The 21185-nt window shown below is 41.2% G+C and overlaps 1 protein-coding gene across 2 annotated transcripts in view; it reads right to left on the bottom strand.

The window, feature by feature from the left end:
* The window catches only part of SLC12A2 (solute carrier family 12 member 2), a 109998-nt gene extending 89779 nt beyond the window's left edge, over positions 1-20219 (bottom strand). For both annotated transcript variants that reach the window (XM_042934240.1, XM_042934249.1), the window contains exon 1: positions 19400-20219. In XM_042934240.1, the coding sequence (XP_042790174.1) occupies positions 19400-20131 (732 nt within the window). In that variant the 5' untranslated portion in view covers positions 20132-20219. The remainder of the gene's footprint in view (positions 1-19399) is intronic.
* Between the last annotated feature and the right edge of the window lie 966 nt (positions 20220-21185).

Raw genomic sequence — 21185 nt, 5'->3', positions numbered from 1 at the left:
ATGAACATCTGGAAAACATAACAGAGATAAGAATGATGTCTTCCCAATTACTTGCAAAGAGTTCAATTCTGGATGAGAATTGGTTTGTGGGTTAAAAAATAGTTTGATTTTATATATTTGGGGGTGAGGTGAACCCTGACACTGAATCTAACCCTATCAATTCCAGTCTGTGATACACACCAGAATTCTTCTACTAATATTGCCAGATACGATGATATATAGCTTTTCCTGCTTTTAATAAGCAAAAGTTTCTTACAAAATATAGCTGCACATAATCTATGACTCGTTACTCATTACCTTAGGTCAACCAAGAATTCTTAGTATGTGAGACCTTCATAATCTGTCTGGCTTACTTTAGTAACAGTCACCATTTACTGAAAACTACTGTGCCAGACATTTCCCTAAATGTTTACACGTCCTATTTCCCTAAATTGGCACATCTTTGAGAGGTAGGTATTATCTTCACTTAAAAATGAGGAAACAGTCTTTTAAGAGGTTAACACAGCCCAAACTATACAGCTATTAATGTGACAGTGCAGAGAATCTTCTCATTTTTTTTTTTTAATGTTTATCTATTATCAAGAAACAGAGAGAGACAGAGCATGAGCATGGGAGGGGCAGAGAGAGGGGGAGACACAGAATCTGAAGCAGGCTCCAGGCTCTGAGTTTTCAGCACAGAGCCCGATGTGGGGCTCGAACTCACATGCCGTGAAATCACTGGCCTGACCCGAAGTCAGATGCTTAACAGACTGAGCCACCCAGGCACCCTGAGAATCTTCTAAATGGTAGAAGTTCACATACAACAGTGAGCCAATTAAAATATTTTGGGCAAGGGGACAAAAGACAGACAAATCACCCAACTCAGGAAAATGTCCTGCTCAAACTTGGCAATTTCCCAGCTATTTTCACTCTTCAACCTTGTTTCATCTTTCCCTCCTCCCTCTGCTTCCACATCTAAAGAAGCTAAAAGCTTCTGACATTGTCCTCCTAACAAAGACACAAGTTCTACATGGGATGGAACTACAAGGGATTATTTTTAAACCTGTTTGTGCTTTGTAGAAATGCCCCAGGGTCTACAGTGTCTACAAAACTCTTTGCCCTAGAGGATTCTTAAAGACAGCTGCCCTGGACCCCCTATGGAAGAGAAAGAATAGCTACGGTCCAGACAAAATCTATCTGGGAAGACATGTCAAATGTTTAAATATAAAATTGTGTACCAATAGAGCTGTAGCTGGTATTTAACTTTAATAGTGTATTTGGAGGCTATCATGGCACAGAAAGTAGGTTAAAAAAAAAAAAAAAGGCCTATCATTCAGTTTTACATTACCTAGCATTTTCTATTTTTCACTTAAAAACCCACATCAGGTGCTTCAGCTAGTAACTCCTTTATATCAAATGTTCTAGGTCATACAAGTTTCTTTCATCCATCATATGCTTTTACCATTGTAACCTCTTGACTCCTGGATCCACCTACACATCCATGCCTTTCCAGGAAGGTTTGAAAAATAAAATTACCTACCCAGAATTTTTGAGACTTATCATCAATGTTTTGTTACCACGTATAACAAGATTAAAGAAACAGTAAACATTTCCAATTACAGACCACTTTCCTATTTCTGTAAATTTCCTTGGAAGTTATCATACATATTTTTATACACCCTCAAACTCCTACCCTTTAAGTTAGAAAATTACTGAAAGCGCGCTAAAATATTTAATTTGATGTAATATTGCTTTATTGTTGTAATACTGGTTTTAAAGTACTTTCTCGGGGGGGGGGGGGGCATTTTGCTTGCTGTTCCCTCTGCCTGTAACACACTCTGAAGATGACTGGCTCCTTCAAATCTTTTAGGTCGTAGATTAAGTGTGGCTCCTCCGTCCCAGGCTGCCCGACGTACAGTTTCTCCTCATCAGTGCTCCTTTTATTGTCCTCATAGCACAATGGCACTCTGTGATTATCTTTTTATTCACTCAGTATTTGTAATCTATGCATCCACCTCCACTCCTTCATTATGCATTAAAATGGAGCATCCACAAAGGCGCGGACCTTTCCTATGATTTTTGTCAAAGACATAGTAAATGAATATTGACCCTTTACAGGTCAGGTCTATTTTCCAAACAATGTCATGTAATGGTACAAGTGAAATCTGAAGTGTCTATTCCTGAGTCAGATCCAGGTTCAAATTCTGGCTCTGCTATTCAGTAGCTATGTAAATTCTGGGAAGCTATTTAACCCCTCTGGCCCTCAGGGTCCACATCTGTCAGCTGGAGGTAATATTAGCTACTCCATACTGTTTGAGAAGATCAAGTGAAAAAACATGATGATTCACAGAACACAAAAACTCTCATACACTGCTGGCGGTAATATAAATTAATAAACGGCTTTGGAAAATAAATTTGGGCATTATCTTCTCAAACTGAAAACATGCATACCATTCAACCCAGCAATTCTACTTTAAGGGATAGCCCTACAGATACAAAATATAATATGAAGCAGGACATGTGTATAAAAATGTTCCTATCAACACTGGTTAATAACTGCCAAAAACAATCCAAACACATAACTGCAGAATAAACTGTAACATTTTACGCAGTGGAAGATAAATAGAAATAAAACTGAATGAATTATAAATACACAACCATAACAGTGAGCAAAAGATGATAGATAAAAATATACTGTATGATTCTATTTATATGAAGTTTTAAAGCAGGCAAACTAGACTAATACTTTTCAGGAACACATAAAGCTAACAAAAAGCATTGGATAAAATCAAGACCAACTCCCAAGCAAATCATCACCATTAAGTCAGGACAGTAGGTGGGGGAGGGAGGATTTGAAAGAGGTGCACAGAGGGTGTTTGGGGTACCAGCAATGTTCTGTTTCTTGATCTGGATGATGACTGTACAGATCATCATTTATGCTTTATGTCTTTTTCTTTGCTATATTCATATATATATATATAAATTTTATATAAATTTTATGTATATATAAATATATAAATTATATATAAATATATAAGTATATATATATATATTTTCCTATATTCTTGCCTAGCACTAACAAGTAATTACTGAATAGATTTGAGCTATTATTACAAACAACTAATTAGCAATCTATTACTGCAACTTTCCATGCTGTGTGTTTATAACCAGATGTTAAACAAATACATGAAAGTAAATACTACAAAACAGTATTTATCTAGACTCTACCATACAGCTTCTTATAAATTGATATTAGTAGGAATTATATTACCTCTGGAAGGATAAAATTAAAAATAATGACCTTTACATACAAATAGGATCACCGTTCTGGTAAAAGACTTACCACCTACCCTACCAGCAACTTAGTAGAATACAGTACAAATAACATGGCTTTGATCATTACAGATCACACTGCTGGAAATGTTTTTGTGACTCACCTGGCACTAAAAATGTGCCTAGTAAACTAGACAGCTTCCTCTCTTCACTATTTCCTTTAGTGAGAAAGGAGAATCACTTTACATCAGTTAGGGTTAACATTAGCTAGCATGGTCTGAGAAGAGAAGCAAACTTCTGGGCCCAGCTTTATTTAAGCAAATTTAATCAATGCTAATGACAGGCAAAAGAGTGAATATCTATTTCAGGACTATTAATAAATAAGAATTATTCTTCGTTTATAAGCATATTATTATGGATTTAAATAAACCCCAAATTACATTTAAAGAAAGGTTAAAGTTCACCAAAAAAATGCAATTTAAATCCTTAAACTTCTGAATAAGGTATTACTAAAGACATTTTAAAGATAAAAATCTTGCATATAATTTAACAGCATCTGTTTACTATTGTAAACTAAAGCATTAAATTAAATCCTGAAACATAGTAAAATTAGTAACTAAAAATGGATGCGTACATATGTACATTTAGATGCCAAAGTGGCTGGGTTTATTCTAACAATTTTTTCATCAAGTACTAGCCAATTATATCATCCCAAAGCTACCAACATTTCCTATCCGTGCTGTCGGTGATTGGTGTATTCAGTGTAATGCTCCCCATACAGACTACTCTCTCAAAACAAAGTATTGTTTTACAGGAATCCAATCTGCTCTGGTTAACAATGGTCTATTAATATCCAGTGGCATTAATGCAAAGCTCAAAACTCAAGTGCCACAGATAAAAGTGGATGGTGTGACCATGTGACTTTACAATGAACCAAGTCAGAACTGCTGATTACAGTCCAAGAATTCAGTCCTCTACCTAGCCCATCATGCTCTTTACTAGCCATTCAAGAATGAGTTACAACACTGTGCATTAAAAATAGCATGATGTATGCATCATTTCAAATCCCACACAACTTGCTAACTCCAACAGTATGAACATAACTCAAACTACCAGAAAACTTATACCTCCCAGTATCAATAACTGTGTGATCTTTATCTCACGTTGTTTTTTTTTAAACTTTATTTATTTGGAGAGAGAAAGAGGGAGCATGCATGCATGCATGTGTGAGGGAGGGGCAAAGAGAGTAGCACAGAGAGAATCCCAACCAGGCTCCATGCTGTCAGTGCAGAGCCCAATGTAGGGCTTGATCTCACAAACCATGAGATCATGACCTGAGTGGGAAAATCAAGACTTGGACACTTATTGGACAAAGCCACTCAGGCTCCCCCAAACTGTTTTATTTTTTAAATAAGAAGAATCAAAAGATGTTAGGGACATAAATACATGACCAGTGGCATCCTAAGTAGGTAAAATATTATAAAAGCAATATAGAGAACCACGTGATAGCAAAAACTACAGTCAGAGTATGGCATACACTTGTTGTTTCATGTATTTTTCACATCAATATATGGTATTTCTCACTATAAAAAATATCATCTTTCAGATCAAAGGTGGCAAGTCCTTTTTCTCAAGGTCACACAAATAGTAAGTGGAAGGCCAAGATTTAAATCCCTGACTGACAGCTCAACTACACATGCATGGTGAAGAACCTAAAGCAGATAGAAAAAAAGCAAAAACCAGAAAGGAAACATTCTTTATAGATACAGAGGCACTGGGTGAGATCCCTAAGTTTGATGTCTTTTTTAATGGAGAGCATTCCCCAACTGTGTGTAACTTGAATGAATAGAAGCCTTAGTACTTAGAAATAGAAGAGAAGATAGTCCAAAGCCAAAAGAGAAATTGGAAATTAAGTGGCAATCTCCAGAAAAGAAAACCTGAATGATATCAAGGGTAAGCCCTAAATCTTGGCAAACCACTAAATTGCACAGGGGAGACTTCCCAGTCCAAAGAGGCAGACTAAAAAATTGTCAGCTGAAAACCTACTGCATAGTGGAATGACAGAAACCAGTTTGTAGTCTAAGCCCAGGCAAGTTAAATACTTTTTGGAACAAAAAACAACAATCCTTAAAAGAAAATAAAACAACCATCACCACCCAAAGGTGCTATAACATATTATCAGCATGTACAATTTTCACCTCCAAATTAATAAAAAGGAACTATAACTCATACTTAGGAAAAAAACAATCACTAAAAATTAACCCCAAGTAGGCTCAGATGTTGCATTTAGTTGATAAAGACTTTAAAACAGTTATAATAAATATGTTAACAAAACTAAAGGTGAATATATCAGTGAGTAACAGAAAGGGAATCTCAACAGAGAAACAGAAGCTGTATTTTCAAAACTAGAAATTCTAGACCTGAAAGTCACAAAAACTGAAATGAAAAATTCACAAAATGGACTCAAAAGCAGAATGGAAATGGCAGCCAGAAGCAGTGAAAAGCATTAACTTACAAAGAGAAGAAACTTAACAAAACCAAAAAGGATACACACAGAAAGAAAACACACCTACATACAAATGTTGAAAGCCAAAAGTAAAGAGAAAATAATATGGTCAATGGCCTTATCAGAAACAATGGCTGCCACAAGACATTGGAAGTACATACTCAAAGAGCTGAAAGAAGAAAACCCTGTCAACCAAGAAGTGTACATCCAGCAAAACTATCTTTCAAACATGAAGTGAAATAAAGACATTTTTACATTAAAAAAACAAAAAAAATTGTTATCAGTTGACCTCCTTTACAAGAAGTAGTTAAGGGAGGAAAACAGTATCAGATAGCAACAGAAATCTACAAGAAGAAATGAAAATGAATGGGAATATAGGAGCGTAATATACCATACATCCAACTTTCTTTTCTTCTCTCTTTTTTCAATTTTTCTTTCTTTTTTTGAGAGACAGACAGAAAGAGCATGAGTAGGGGGAGGAGCAGTGAGAGAGGGAAAGAAAGAATCCCAAGCAGGCTCCAGGCTCAGCTCAGAGCCCGACACAGAGCTTGATCTCAGGACCTGACCTAATATCAAGAGTCAGCCACTTAACTGACTGAACCACCCAGGTGTCCCTCTTCTTTTTTCTTTTCTTTTTTTAAAACCATATGGTTTTTGAAAGCAAAAATTACAACACTGTATTGGGGTTTCTAATTTATAACAACCAGAACACTAAGGAAAAGAGTCTCTGTTAAGGTTCCCAGATTTTAGCTAAAGAAATTCAATATTCTCTCTAAATAGAGCAACCACTAAAATAATAAGGCAAAGAAATATATCACTGGAAAGTCAAAAGAAGAATTAAAATGCAATACCAAAAGATATGTGATTAGTACAAAAGATAATACGAAAAGAGGATTAGAAGAATAAGAAACAAGAAAACAGAAAACAAATATCAAAAATACCAAGCTTATTACAACCAAATCATGATAGATGTAAATGACTAAGTAAGTCTGCGAAGAGAAAATGCAAATTAGCAGGTCTTTATCACAGGGTATATGTATGAGAACATTATCCAAACATGCACTTAAACAGAAGATTACTGTGGGTAACAGAAAACTTCTATTACTTATTTACTAATGATTATTTAATGCTAGATGGGAAGAGTCAACTATAAAAGTATAGTTTATAGAATGCACACAAAAACACAAGAATGTTAAGCTTTCCTTATTTTCCTAATCTTCTATTTTTTCTTTGCATAATGAAATAATAACAAAACATTTTAAATTAAGTAAAAAATGAAACCCTGGAGTAAATTTTTACATGGTTAGTTTTATAAAAAAGGATTAATTTTCAGCTTCTTAAAATTTGATACTCTAGGATGGCTTGAGACTGAAATTTCCCAAAAATGTACATTCCTGGAGTCTCTTTTAAGATTTAAAATACTATTGTAAAAATAAACAAAACAAAAATAATTTTGTGCCAGCACTGTGCAATGGAGATGCTACAATAACCAACATTCAGGTGCTGTTCTTTGCATCGATTCTAAAGGGCTATTCTAGACTGCTATTTACTGAAAACCTCATTTCTGCTTTTTATGATTTACTTGCCTTCTGCCTCTATGACATGCTACCTATCTCTGGATCCACCTCTGCCAGTATTCATTTTCCCTTCCAACTTACTTTGGTTCTGGAAACCAGAGCACCATATTTGTGATCACTGTGAATAAAGTATAACTATACAGTTTCCAAGTATAGGTGTAGTCAGTCGAATCCCTTTTATGTGAAAACCTTTCCTTTATTGTTGTTGTTCTGTTTAAGAGATCAGCTTTTCTCTCTCTCTCTTTTTTTTTTTTGGTCAGCAAATGTTCCAAATAATTGGGATTAACTCACAGTCAAGTAATTTTTCCAAGCCTACAAACTTACAGAATTGCATATTATTATTTCTAGAAATTTACAGATAAACCAATGCTGGAAGTAATTTATCATAAAACTTAATTTCTAAAATAGAAAGACTGAGTGTTTATGTCTAAAACAATTAGGTCCTATAAAAGAGAAAGTAGTATGTAGGCCCAACTACTCCACATGAACTCTTCAGGATTCAGACTTACCACTTAGTACTTATAATACCTCTGATTTCCCTACAGGATTTTATTATTTTTTAATATTTTATTGATTTTTGAGAGAGAGACAGAGTAGAAGCAGGGGAGGGGTAGAGAGAGAGAGGGAGACAGAGAATCTGAAAAAGGCTCCACGCTGTGAGCTGTCAGCACAGGGCCTGATGCAGGGCTCAAACTCGTGAACCAGGAGATCATGACCTGAGCCAAAGTCGGACGGTTAACCTATTGAGCCACCCAAGTGCCCCAGGATTTTATTTGAGAGACACAGAGACAGACAGACAGAAAGGCAGACACACACACACACACAGAGACTGAGAGAGACAGAGAGAGGGAGAGAGAGAACAAGCAGGGGAGGGGCAGAGAGACTGAGACACAGAATCGGAGGCAGGCTCCAGGCTCTGAGCTATCAGCACAAAGCCTGCCACCGGGCTCTAACCAATGAACTGTGAGATCATGACTGAGCCGAAGTCAGAAGCTTTACCTACTGGGCCACCTAGGCGCCCCTCCCTACAGGATTTTAAGAGGCCACTTAAAAAGCAATATACATGTCGGCCCTAATACCTCACAGGTAAGCTTTTGTTTATGTTTCCAGGTATATATAAACAGCCATCTATCACTTACTGGCTAAGAGACTTCAGCAAGTTCTATTAGCCTCTGAGTTTGTCTATTGATAAATTACCTGGTTTGCAAGTTAATTGTGCTCAGACTACAGAAAGCTCCTGAAACATGACAGATATCCAATAACTGGTAACTTAATGCAATTCAGTACATGTTATTGAAGGGTTAAAGGGAGATCTTGATAGTAGTACCCTTATCCTATATAAGGGTATTTTAAAGTTGAGTATCATCAGCACATCAAAAAATAACAATGTACTACTGTCATAGGCATAACCAAAGTGTAAGACTCTCAACATGCTCTGGGACACTGGTTCTTAAACCTGGCTCTCTGGGAAACACCAGGAAAGCTTTTTAAAAATTTTGGAAGAAAGGAGTCTGTAGTTTTTCTCCAGGGGATTCTTATTTAGAAATCACTGGTTCAGAAGAAAAGGAGAGGAAGGCAAAGACCCAGCTTCAACAAGATTCAGCCTCACCAAGTATCAGTTGTGTTGACTTTAGACAAACCAGACCTTGCAAAATGAGACTGCTACTTCAAGATCTTCTTAAAACTTACCTCCTCCAAAGATAGATTTGAAGACCAAATACAGATATGTAAGTTAAGAGTGCTTTGGAAACCTTAACACTTTATACAATATTAAGAAATTCCTTATAACCTTTCCAATTAAAGACCCAGATTTTCAGCCTCAGATGGAAATGGGAAGTTTCCACTGATTCAACAAACACTTCATGGAGGGCCTAATATGTCTAAACACCTTTATATGAGGAAGGATCCCATGCAAAATTACAAGAAAATTTGACTTTAATAATTAAAAACTTTGTTAATGTTTATTTTTGAGAGAGAATGCAAGTGGGTTAGGGGCAGAGACAGAGGCAGACACAGAATCCGAAGCAGGCTCCATGCTCTGAGCCTGATGTGCAGCACAGAGCCTGATGTGGGGCTCGAACTCATGAGCTGTGGAGATCATGACCTAGCCTGAAGTTGGACACTCAACAGACTGAGCCACCCAGGCACCCCTGACTTTAGTAATTTTAAACTAGGCTATTTAATATGGAAGAAAAGAAAGGAGAAATGAAGGAAGGAAAAAAGTCCTATTAAGTATTACTTCCCTTGACAGCATGTTCTAATCGATCTCTCTGTAATGATGGAAATTTTCCAGCTCTCCAGCTGCCCACTTGGGTAGCCATTAGCCACATGTGGGTATTCAAGCACATAAAATGTAGCTCTAGTAACTGAAAAACTGAATTTTAAACTTAAATTTATACTTAGTTTCACAGCCACATAGGACTACTGGTTACACTAGCAGAAAGCATAGCCCTATAACATTAAAAAATTTAGGTCTTTTGGGAGGTATGTATGGATAGGGAAAGGCAGAGGAAACAAAACCTTAGTTAAGATTCCATTTATAACAAACTTCCTCAGGGGCGACTGGCTGGTTCAGTCAGCAGAGCACAGGACTCTTGATCTTGGGGTTAGAAGTTTGAGCTCCATTTGGGTATGCAGATTACTGACAATTAAATCTTAAAAAAAAAAAAAAAAAAAAAAAACTTTCTTATATTTAATTTTTAAAATTTTTATTTTTTAATGTTTATTTCTTTTTGAGACAGAGACAGAGTGTGAGTGGGGGAGGGCAGAGAGAAAGGTGGGCACAAGTATCTGAAGCAGGCATGAAGCTCTGAGCTGTCAGCACAGAGCCCGATGCTGGGCTCGACTCACAAAATGTGAGATCATGACCTACCGAATGAGCCTTCCAGGCACCCCTCTTATAATTTTTTTTAAAAGACTTTCCACTAGAAAAAGATATACATTCATACAATAATACTGAGGATTCCAAATCTGTCCTACATTATCTTCAATGAACTTAAAAACAACTGTCATGGGTATTTAAAAATGAAAACAATCACCAAAATAACAAAGAACTTATACAGTATTAAACTACAGGATCCTGGAATTAACACCAACTTAAAGTCAGAATATTTGCTCCAAGTTCCAACCCTGGCTCAGGTAGTTACAAGTCCTAGGATTGTGGACAGGTTACTTACTGGGCTCTTCGGCTTCTTAAACTCCCAATATGCATATTGGGGTAATTTGTCTGTCAAATGTCCTTTAGAGATTCTAAATAACAAATATAAGGTGTGTCAAAGAGTATAAGATTCTTTTGTATTCCATTAATTTACAAAGAATGAGTTCTCTATTTCAAAATGTATTGGTTCAGGGCATGCTACAGTCAAAACTATATAAAAGGTACTAGAAACACATAATGATAAGTAGCCACAGACATAGTTTGCTTCTCAGGGAGCCTGAAGTCAACTCATGCCAATTCAAATAACCACATTAATAAATATACTATTATTACATGATATAAATGCTCTCAGGGAAGAAGTGTTTTGTCCCAGCTAGAGGATAAAAGCTTCCTCTCTGAGGAAACAGGATGGGAGTGAAATCTTAAAACTGAAAAGTTAACAATGCATGTATGGAGGAGAAGGGAAGAAGAGATCTTGGACAATATTATGTACAAAGGCCCTATGGCCAAAGGAAATACTGTGCCACTGAGTAACTGAAACAGTGAGGAACAGGTAAGCCAGACATGGACAATGAGGTGCTAGTTTTAAGCCAAGGGATAACATATCCTTTTTGTTTTAAAACTACTCTAGGTACAACAGTGTTGGGAGTGCACAGTGAATAGGGGAAATCCAGTTATTAGGTTACAGAGGGACATGCTACAGTTTGGTTTAGGATGGGAATAGTGAAGATGAAAAGAATATTTAGGAAATAAAGGGGATAGAAAGCACTTGGTGATAAACTTGATGAGGGAGGATGAAAAAAAGTATCAAGGAGGACTCACTCATATACTTCTCACCTGTGTAACAATGAATAGTGGTACCATCCATGGAGACACAGGGCATACTGGAAGATGCCTGGGTCGTTTTGCTTTTGGAATGGGAGGGAGAAAATCCTAGGTGTGTGAGTACAGGGTGTCCTTCAGATAAGAAGCAAAAATATCCCATAGTCACTGGATGTCCTGAACGCACTAAAGAGATGTGGGTAGGACACAAAATTTGGGGATTCGTTAGCCTACAGATGATACAGCATAGGGAAAGAAAAAGGAAAACAGAGGAAGAAGAAAAGGCAGAATCAAGCCTTGAGGAAGGCCAATTTGGACATGATGGAGACTGCCTAAGACCCTGTGCTCAAAGAGCCAGAAAGGGAGAAAAGTTAAAAGGCAAAGTGGTGTTACAAAGTCCAAGAAGGGCAAAGAAGACCTCAAGAGAAAATCAAATTCTGCTGGAAGGTTGAGTGCTGAGGAGGTGGGGGTGAGGGGAGAAGGTTTTCTGGACATGGTAATAGGATGGAGGTCACCGGTCACTTTAACAAGAACTATTTAAATAAAATGATAGCACAGAAGCCATAGCACAGCAGGTGGTCAGGGTCCTCACAGGTCCTTTAAAAAAAAATTTTTTTTTAATGTTTATTTATTTTTGAGACAGAGAGAGACAGAGCATGAACGGGGGAGGGGCAGAGAGAGAGGGAGACACAGGATCGGAAGCAGGCTCCAGGCTCTGAGCCATCGGCCCAGAGCCCGACGCGGGGCTCGAACTCACGGACCGCGAGATCGTGACCTGAGCTGAAGTCGGACGCTTAACCGACTGAGCCACCCAGGCGCCCCCTCACAGGTCCTTTAAATCTCCACTGGAAAAATCAAGCCTACCTTACAAAGTCACCTACCCTCCACAAAGCCCCAAAATGACTTATACAGTTAACTCTGTTAGAAACCACACTGTTGAAGGAACTAAGTGACACCAAAACAAAGAACCATCTCAGATGTTTCTATGATTCTCAACCTAGATGAATGTCTCATCAGTCAATGTTGAAAAACAGCATAGTGAAAATTTAAAGCAAGGAAATTTCAGAGCCCAAGGGCACTACAAATCACCTGTCATAATTAGCTTCTGCAGAGACAACATTCCACTAAGCTGTTTTTGCTTTTTAGATTTTTCCCACCTTCTAATTAGAAATCCCCAAGTTCTCTATCAGTACCCAGTTTTTCGTAACAGCTTTTGGACAGCACTGATACAGATTCTAGTAAAAAAAATCACAGGATAAAGGAGTCAGTGGCAGATGACAGCTTTCATATTTTAAATAAGAAAACATTGATATGTTTTTAACTTCAATTATTTTAAGTTGTTTTCATTGTTGTCCATCCCTCACTCCTTTGTTGCCCACTCCTTTGTACTCTGCTGTATACTCTTTCTGAACAACTACTGATTCATGGCTTGACCTAAAATTTGAAGTATAAAAGCACATTTTTAAGCTACAAATTAAAACCCATTTTTAAGTACTATTATTTCACAAAGTAGAGGCTGTCATTTTGTTAGTGCCTGCCCCATGGTAGAACTAATTTGCACAATGAAACCAACTCTTGAATCCACCTCCCAAACCTGCTCTTTCCACAATCTTCCTCATCTCAAGTATCAACTCCATTCCAAACAGGGAACAAACCCTAGCATTAATCTTTCCATGCACCCGTCATGCAAACAATCAGCAAATCCCAACAATTCTATCTTTTAAATATACCTAGCACCTTAATACCTGTCATCACCTCAAACACCATTACTTTAGGCTTGCTCCTCACAACTGCTCTGACCTCCTCTCCTCTCTCTCCCTCTTTTTCCTCCAGTACTGCTGCCTTCTCGTATCTCAATCACCCCCGACACACTTCCACCTCAGGGTCATGGTGCTGTTCATTCATCTGCCTAGATTGCTCTTCTACCCCAAGTATCTGCAAGGGGTGATCCCTCATCTAGAGTCTGTTCGTGCCTCAGAGAAGCCCTCTCTGACCACTCTTATACAGCATTACCCCAGCCATCACCACCTTTAATTTTCTGCACAGTAATTACATCTGACCCATTTGCTTATTTTCTCCTAACACTAGAATGAAAGCTCCATGATTTGTCTCTGTTCATGGCTGTATCTCCAGCACTTAAAACAGTGCTGTTGCTGCTGGTGCACAGTAAGGATTTGTTGAACAACTAAATCCATATTCATTTCACTTCAGCAAGGTATCAATAGGATTAGTACTGGAAACTTTCCAAACACATATATGAAACATGGAATTAAAATTTATTTAAAGGGCACCTGGGCGGTTCAGTTGGTTAAGTGTCCAACTCTTGATTTCCTGAGTTCAAGCCCTGTGTTGGGTTCTGCCCTGGCAAATTCTTACAATCCTCATGTTTGGGATTCTCGCTCGCTCTCTCTCTCTGCCTCTCCCCCTCCCCCACTTGTGCTATCTCTCAAATTAAATAAATTAAAAAAAAATTATTTGAAACAAACACACTCAACACCAAAGAACCAAGAGGGGTGCATGGGTAGCTTAGTCAGTTAAGCATCTGACTTCGGCTCAGGTCATGATCTCATGATTGTGGGTTCGACCCCTGCATCAGGCTCTGTGCTGAATCTCAGAGTCTGGAGCCTTCTTTGGATTGTGTCTCCCTCTCTGTCTCTGCCCCTCCCCTGTTTGTCCTCTCTCTCTCAAAAAATAAAATATACATTAAAAAAAAAAAAAAAAAAAAAAAAAAACAAAAACCAAGACACACTAGTCCAGTCTCATGGGATCGGGAAGACATCAGTTATGATAGCAATGTACAGTTCTACCACACTTTAAATCCCAAAGTTTATCTTTCCTTCTACCCAGGCAGGGTAGACTACCTGGGGGACTGTGTACAGTATTATGGAAAAACCAGCTTTCGCTTCAGGTGGCTTGGGTTAAGCAGGGTAGAGCCCCTGGCAAAAGTGTAAAATCTCTCAAGTTTGACTTTGCCATGTGCAAATATTTCTTATCAGGTTCCCACCTTTATTCAGTCCTGGCACTCTCCTACCCGCCCTCCCTTCCCAGGATGTGACCCATTCTGGTTCCTTCAGGAACCTTCAAGGACGCAAGCTATGTACTGAAGTAGTTAGTAGTGTGTGGAATTTCTTGTCCAAGAATCAATGCAACCCACTCAGAGAAGCAGCTACACGAGTACGTGTAGATAACATACTGTATGATGTTCTACGTAAATTCCTTGTTAAGAAGGAAGAACTACCTACCCTGACACATTCAATGAACAAATGTTTATTAAGTACCTATTCTCTGTATGGAGATAAATGAGACACAGGCCCATATCCTATGAAAGCGACAGTCATGTTCATCAATAATCACATTTTCACAAGCATTCCTCCTCATATCTCTCAGTTATATAATCATTCCACTTTAAGGAAGTCAGGGCAGAGGGATAATGTTGGTAATCTCCAACATGTCCCCCTCAACATCCCTGTCATCTCACAGCACGTCTGGGGAACAGGAAGGCAGAAGAGATCATAGTAAGAGAGAAGAGCTACTTACTATTTCTAAGCATTAGAGTGAGAAATCCCTGGGAGTGATTTCCAGTTGTATCACTTTCTATGAGTAGCAGTAAGTAATTTCTTCAGCTTCTGTGAACCCATTTTATCATGAATAACATGTGTAAGAACTGCTTCTGATGCAATGTAGGAAAAATGAGTAAGCTCAGGGAGACATAAAAGACACTAAATGTAGTTCCTCCTCTTCTTATTCGGGAAAAAGGCTGTAACAGAGAGGCCATATGCAAAGTCTTGACATCCAACCACCAAAGGCTCTCAAGCTTTGACTAAGAACTACTGTGCAAAGGTAATTCTACCTTTAGAACTCTTTTAATAATGCTTTAAATCCAGTAGAAGCTATTATGGATTGTCTACCACCCAACTTTTCTACATTTGATCATCATGTTGTCCATCTGTAAGTGAAGTTGCCCATCAAATGCTTATTTGTTTGCCTTTCACTTTTAAATTTCTTCTTGTAGGGGCAAGAATCACTACTTTGGATTCATTTTTTGAAAAACATTAAAAAAAAATCAATTCCTGGCATCAGCACTGAAGAGTTTCTGGCATCTTTAAAACTCTTCTCTCAGCTTCCCTGACATTGCTATCCTGGCTATTTCTCACCAGCCTAGCAGCTCCTTCTCACTTCCCCTTGCTCTCGTCTCCTCAACTTCTAACAGACTTACACATTCCCTATTCCCAACCCCGGACCCTATTTCCTTTTTTTTTTTTTTTTTTTTTAATGTTTATTTATTTTTGAGAGATTAAGAGAGAAACTGCGCACATGCACCTGCACGGGAGAGGGGCAGAAGAGGGAGACAGAGTACCCCAAGCAGGCTCCATGCTGACAGCAGAGCCGGATATGTGGGGCTCGAATCCACAAACCGTGAGATCACGACCTAAGCCAAAGTTGGACACTTAACGGACTGAGCCACCCAGGCGCCCCTCCCCGACTCAAATTCTTTTCTGTTATCCTCCCACTCTACTGAAGTCATTTCAAGTCCATGACTTCAGCGCGTGCGTGCGCGTTCTCTCTCTCTCTCTCTCTCTCTCTGTATATAGACACACATATATATTTTTGTTGTATACGCACACGTATATACACATGTATATACATACACATGTACACATACCTGCATGTGTATGTACATATGTGTATATACATACATATACATAAAGTTTGTGTAGATATAACATGTATTCAGCTCCCCTCCCTCAATATGACTCTTGGGCTAATTATCTTACCAGCTCAAGATACTACTCAAAACACAATTCTCTCTTTCCCCTCTCATATCTAGTCCTTCCCCTGGGTTGGCCACCTCAGGCAATGGTGGCACCATCTACACAGTTACTCAAGTCCAAAACTGGGGAATCCGCTTCTCTTTCACTCCCATATCCAATGCACCTGCATGCAACTCATTCTGCCACCAACTGTTATTATCTGTAACTCAGTAATAGGTTGGGTCTCCCTGCTTCCACTGTTGCCCCTGCTAATCCATTCTTTATCCAGCAGCCAGAGATGTTCAAACCAAACAGATCATGTTGCTACCTCACGAAAAATCCTTCAAGAACTTGCCACTGTATCTATAATAAAATCTTCTACTGGCCTCTTGATAGTTCTTTGGGCATACCACTCTCTTCCCCTCACTATATTCACATATACTGTTCCCTAGGCCTGGAATGCTGTTCTGCCCTATCATTAACTTACCCTCTAGGTTTTAGCTCGATGTCACATTTCTTGAAAAAAAGCCCTCCCAACTCCAATATGATCAGGTCCCATTATATCCTTACTAGACCCTACATCTTTCTTACATAGCACTGCAAATAAAGTTGGTAAAACTATGTTATTTGTGCAACTATTTGGTTACGGTATATCTAGGCACAATATTTGTTTTGCTAACCACTGCATCAACCCACAGTACCAATAGCCAGGTGGCCAATACCTAACAAATTCCTGTCTCCAATAAATATTTGATAAATGGAAAAACTCATGAGTCCTGGCTCTACAATGGCTGCATAAGACAGCAAGATGCAGCATGAATATTTATTGCACTTCATTTGGATTTTTAGGGAAAAAACGTTTAAGTCACAGTGGTGGGCAAAGAAAGGAATTCAAGTAGAAGACTGAGAATATAGTTCTTTCTCCTAATAAGGATCTAGAGCTCTTGTCTTTTACTTCTTTTGTCCTGCTATAGAACATGGCACAGAGTTAGATCCAGTTAAGGTAGGTTCTTAAGCACTCAGTGACCAAAGCAGCCTACAGGACACTGATCAAGCGCTAGAATTCAATGTTACAGAATTCTAAATATTATGATTCATTGAGGGCTAGAAGTTTAGAAGAGATTTTATGCAGGTAAAAGTAAATCTAGACTGGGTGATAAACAACCTTTTGGGATCTAGTCAAACTATGTTATAACCCCTTTCCTGCCCTCCTTCAACAGTGGTATATCTCTATATCCACATCTGTATTCCTTAACGTGACATGTTTCTTCAGTCCATTTGCTAAATTCTAAACAAAATTATCTTCCATAGGAGATTCTATGCTTAGTTAACCTAACATACCTTTTTCACTGACCATAAAGGAACCAAGGGGCAGAAGGTAAAAACAAAAACAAACAAAAACTATAAAGAACTCATTATACCACCTGTTGCATAAATGAACTATGAACATAACATTTTATATACTATATTCATCTAATAAAGTAGAAATTAAGAGAATCCTAGAGTTTATGTACTTTCTGAAGGACCAACATGTATCAAATAATAACTATACTAGCCATTATTTTCCAGGCACTGAACACGGGCCTTGATGTTCATTTCTTTCTAATCTTCAAAATGAAATCTTCAAAATAAGCAGGAGAGGAGGCTGAAAAGGTTGAGTGGTTTCTTCAACTACACAGCTAACAATACAGGTGTTCTTTTTAAGACACTGTAAACTGATCAAAAGCTCCCAAACACAAACCCTCAAGTTTTGGAGAACTCGAAGTGCTTTGCCATTCAGACAATTTTATAGGATGCTTACAAGTCCAAGGTCTATAACATACTTCCATTTAAAAACCCTTTTTAACACTTATGGGTAAATTTAGACTGCTTTACTACTAAACTACTCAGCTTTGGTGTTATCTGAAATACAGCTTTATGATTTTTTAAATAATAAAAATGCTGTAATAAAAGAGAAATTACCACCTACACATCTACTTTACAAAGATGTATAGTTTTGAAAGGGTAAAAATAATAAATTTGAAAGAAAGTATAGAAGTGTAAGTGTTTTAAAAATCATTTTTCTTCGATATGACAAAATACCAGAATGGAATAACAGGAGTAGTATTATCGAAAGCTAAATGATGTCAGGCGTTTAAAGAGTCACTAAGCACTAAGGATTGGGACCTCTATAATTATTTCAAACTGTATGAATGTTACATTATCAAACACTAAGACAAGTATAGTCTTGTATGAAATGACTGTATGAGATCAAATAATCACATCCAAAAGAAATTACATACTTTCTGTCTTTAAACTTTTCCACATTTGCATTCACAATATCTCATCGATGTAATCATCATATACTTGTTAAAGTGGAAATCAAGTAATCCGAACTCATAAAAGTTAAATATTAATCAAATCTCAAAGAGTTGAGGTTATCTCAAAATAATAATATTGGGCCCTGAAGAAATAAAAATCATATGTGGCCATAAAAAACAGAATTGCAGACATCAATCGACCTTATAGGGATGGTTTTCTGTTCACTAAGTGTAACCAGTTACCCAGGACCCCAGAAGTTATGGACATCCTTCATAGAAAAAAACCAATTCTCTTGTTTCTCTTTCTCACTTTCTCTGCCCTCCCCCTATTTTGGACTTTGCGTTCCCCCGACCCCCGGTAATCTTTTTATATAGTCCTCTCCAAAAATTTACGTAATAAAAAACAGATTTATGCCATTATCAGGAACAGCATATCTCAATATCTGTATAATCCTTTGCATAGTCAAGATAGCAGGTTTCAGCTTTAATAATTCATAGACTATAATAAACACATCCGGTTAAGATTCTCCCTTCAAACACTAGCGTTCCCACTCTCGAGACCCCTAGTGGGTGTACATAAGCCATACAATACAACCTTTAAAAAGGGCGCAGATGGTAGGTGCTCTCCCCTCTCTCCCCAGAGACATCCTCACCTAAACCTCCCCACACATTCCCTTTAAGGAGCCCACAAGCACGACTGTCATTCAGAGGGATGGTGACTGTTAAAGCGTGGATGAGAAAAAGTATACAGGAGACACACAAGTGGATGGTGAAGGTTGTTACATGCAGCCTCTCTTCCATTACCTAACTAGCTTAACCCGCTGCAAACTTTTATGAGATTAAGTTACATTCCTCTGCAATTCCACCCTTGACAGCTGACTGCTGAGAAGCCAACGGAGTCGTGCACGTCTATTCCCGCCACCTCACCCGTGGCCAGCCGGCGGCCACATCCCCCCGGTCAAGGAGGACCAGTGGCTGGGGAAAGAGGGAGGACTGGTGAGAGGGATGCAGGGAGAGGGGCCGGGAGAGCTCACCTTTTCAAGCTCATCATGGAGCTCAGCCAAGCTGGGCCGGAGTAGCTTCTCGCCCAGCTGCGCCGCGGTGTGCCGGTAGTGATCGATCCTGGGCACGGCGTCCATGGTGTTGTGGCCGAAGGTGCGCAGGTAGTAAGTGTTGGTGTGGGTGTCATAGTAGTAGTGCTGGTGGTGCCCACTGCCGCCGCCGCCGCCCGAGTGCAAGCTACTGCCCTCGCTCAGCACCGTGTCCCCGCCGTTCTGGAAGCTCACGTTGGGCCCTTCGCCTCCGACCCCCGCCGCATCCGACAGGCTCTCGTCGGCGGATGAGGAGGCAGCCGGGTCCACGAAGTTTACGCGGAAGCGGCCCTTGGCTTCCTCGCTGCCTTTGCCTGGTGCGCTTTCGCCGCTAGCTTTCCCGTCCGCTGGGGTCTCCTTGCCCCCAGCCCCGGCACCAGCCGCCGCGGCCGCCGCAGCCCGCCCGGCGTTCTCGGAAACCAGGTCCACCTGGAAGCGGCTCTGACTCGGGGTGGGCCCCAGGGGTCTGCCCAGTCCGTCCCCAGCCGCCGCGGCGCCCTCCCCGCGGACCCCGCCGCCGCCCCGGCTCGCGGCCGCAGCATCCTCGGACGCTGAGGGCACGGCCGTGCCAGGCAGGTCCACCGCGGCGGCGGCCAGCGCGGCAGCTGGCGGCGTCTCACCGACCCCGGGAAGCCTCGGGGCGCCGGAGGAGGGCGCCGTGGGCCCCGGTTCCATCGCCGCCCGACCCCCGGCAGACTCGGAGAGCCTGGCGGACGTCGCGGGCTGCAAGCCCTCCGCGCCCCCCGCCGGCGGTGCCTGCGGCCACGACGCCAGGTGACGGAATTGCTCGCCCCTCCACCCGCCAGTCGCCGCCGCTAGCCCGGACCGGCACAAACGCCGCCGGCAGCCGAGTCGGCGCGCGAGTGCAGTGGGCGCGGGGCGGGCCCCGCTGTTTAAAGCCTCGGCGGGGCCGCAGCGGTGGCGGCTCCGGCTGCAGCACGCGGGAGGCGGGGTCGGCTGCTCCTCCGCCCCTCAGCCCGCCCACCCGCGGTCCCGCAGCGTCGCGCGGCAGACGCTCCCTCGGCGTCCCGGCCCTCCCGGGTTTCGGCGAGACCCCACGCGAGAGCTGCCTGCGCGAGGAACGCCTCCGTCCAGTCCGCGCCGGGCCTCGGCAGCGCGAGCAGCACCGGCAGCGCGCTCAGGGAGCAGGCGCGGCGGCGCACCGCCTCACCGCCGTCACCGGGATCTCCGCGCCGCTACCTCCTCTTCCGTCGCCCTCCTCCCACCCCTCCACCTCCTTCCCCCGCCCCCTCTGCGGCGAAGAGGAGAGGGCCCCCGGCCGCCTCCCTCTCTCCCCGCCCCTGGGGCTGCACGTCAATGGGCCGGCAGCCCAGGCCTCGGCGGAGCAGCCTGCGGACGGCGTCCGGCCCCGCGGGTGAAGGGGCTGCCGAGTCCTGCTTCGGCGCACGCCGATTGCTGATGCTCCCGCGGCAGTTGCCACCACTGCAGCGGCTCCAGGAGCGCTCTCTCTCTCTTCGATTTCTCTCTCTCTCTGTCTCTCTCTTTTTTTTTAAGTTCTGAGCTCGCAGTACTTGGGCTGCGCCGGCGAGATCTCGCGAGATGCGGCAGGGCCGCTTCACCTCAGGCGTGTGGTACCCGAGGCGGTGCTAGAGCTGCCAGCCGCCCCCCGCTCCCGTGGGTGATGCCGGGGGCTTTCCCGTCGGGCCCGCAGGTGCTTCCGGAGTGGCCGCCGAGGGGCGCCCCGAGGCGAGGTCCGCTCGCTGCTCCG

Source organism: Panthera leo, chromosome A1, assembly GCF_018350215.1.
Source record: "Panthera leo isolate Ple1 chromosome A1, P.leo_Ple1_pat1.1, whole genome shotgun sequence".
Lineage (NCBI taxonomy): Eukaryota > Metazoa > Chordata > Mammalia > Carnivora > Felidae > Panthera > Panthera leo.
Note: the sequence above shows the minus strand (reverse complement) of the source record. Positions and strands in the feature narration are given on the sequence as shown.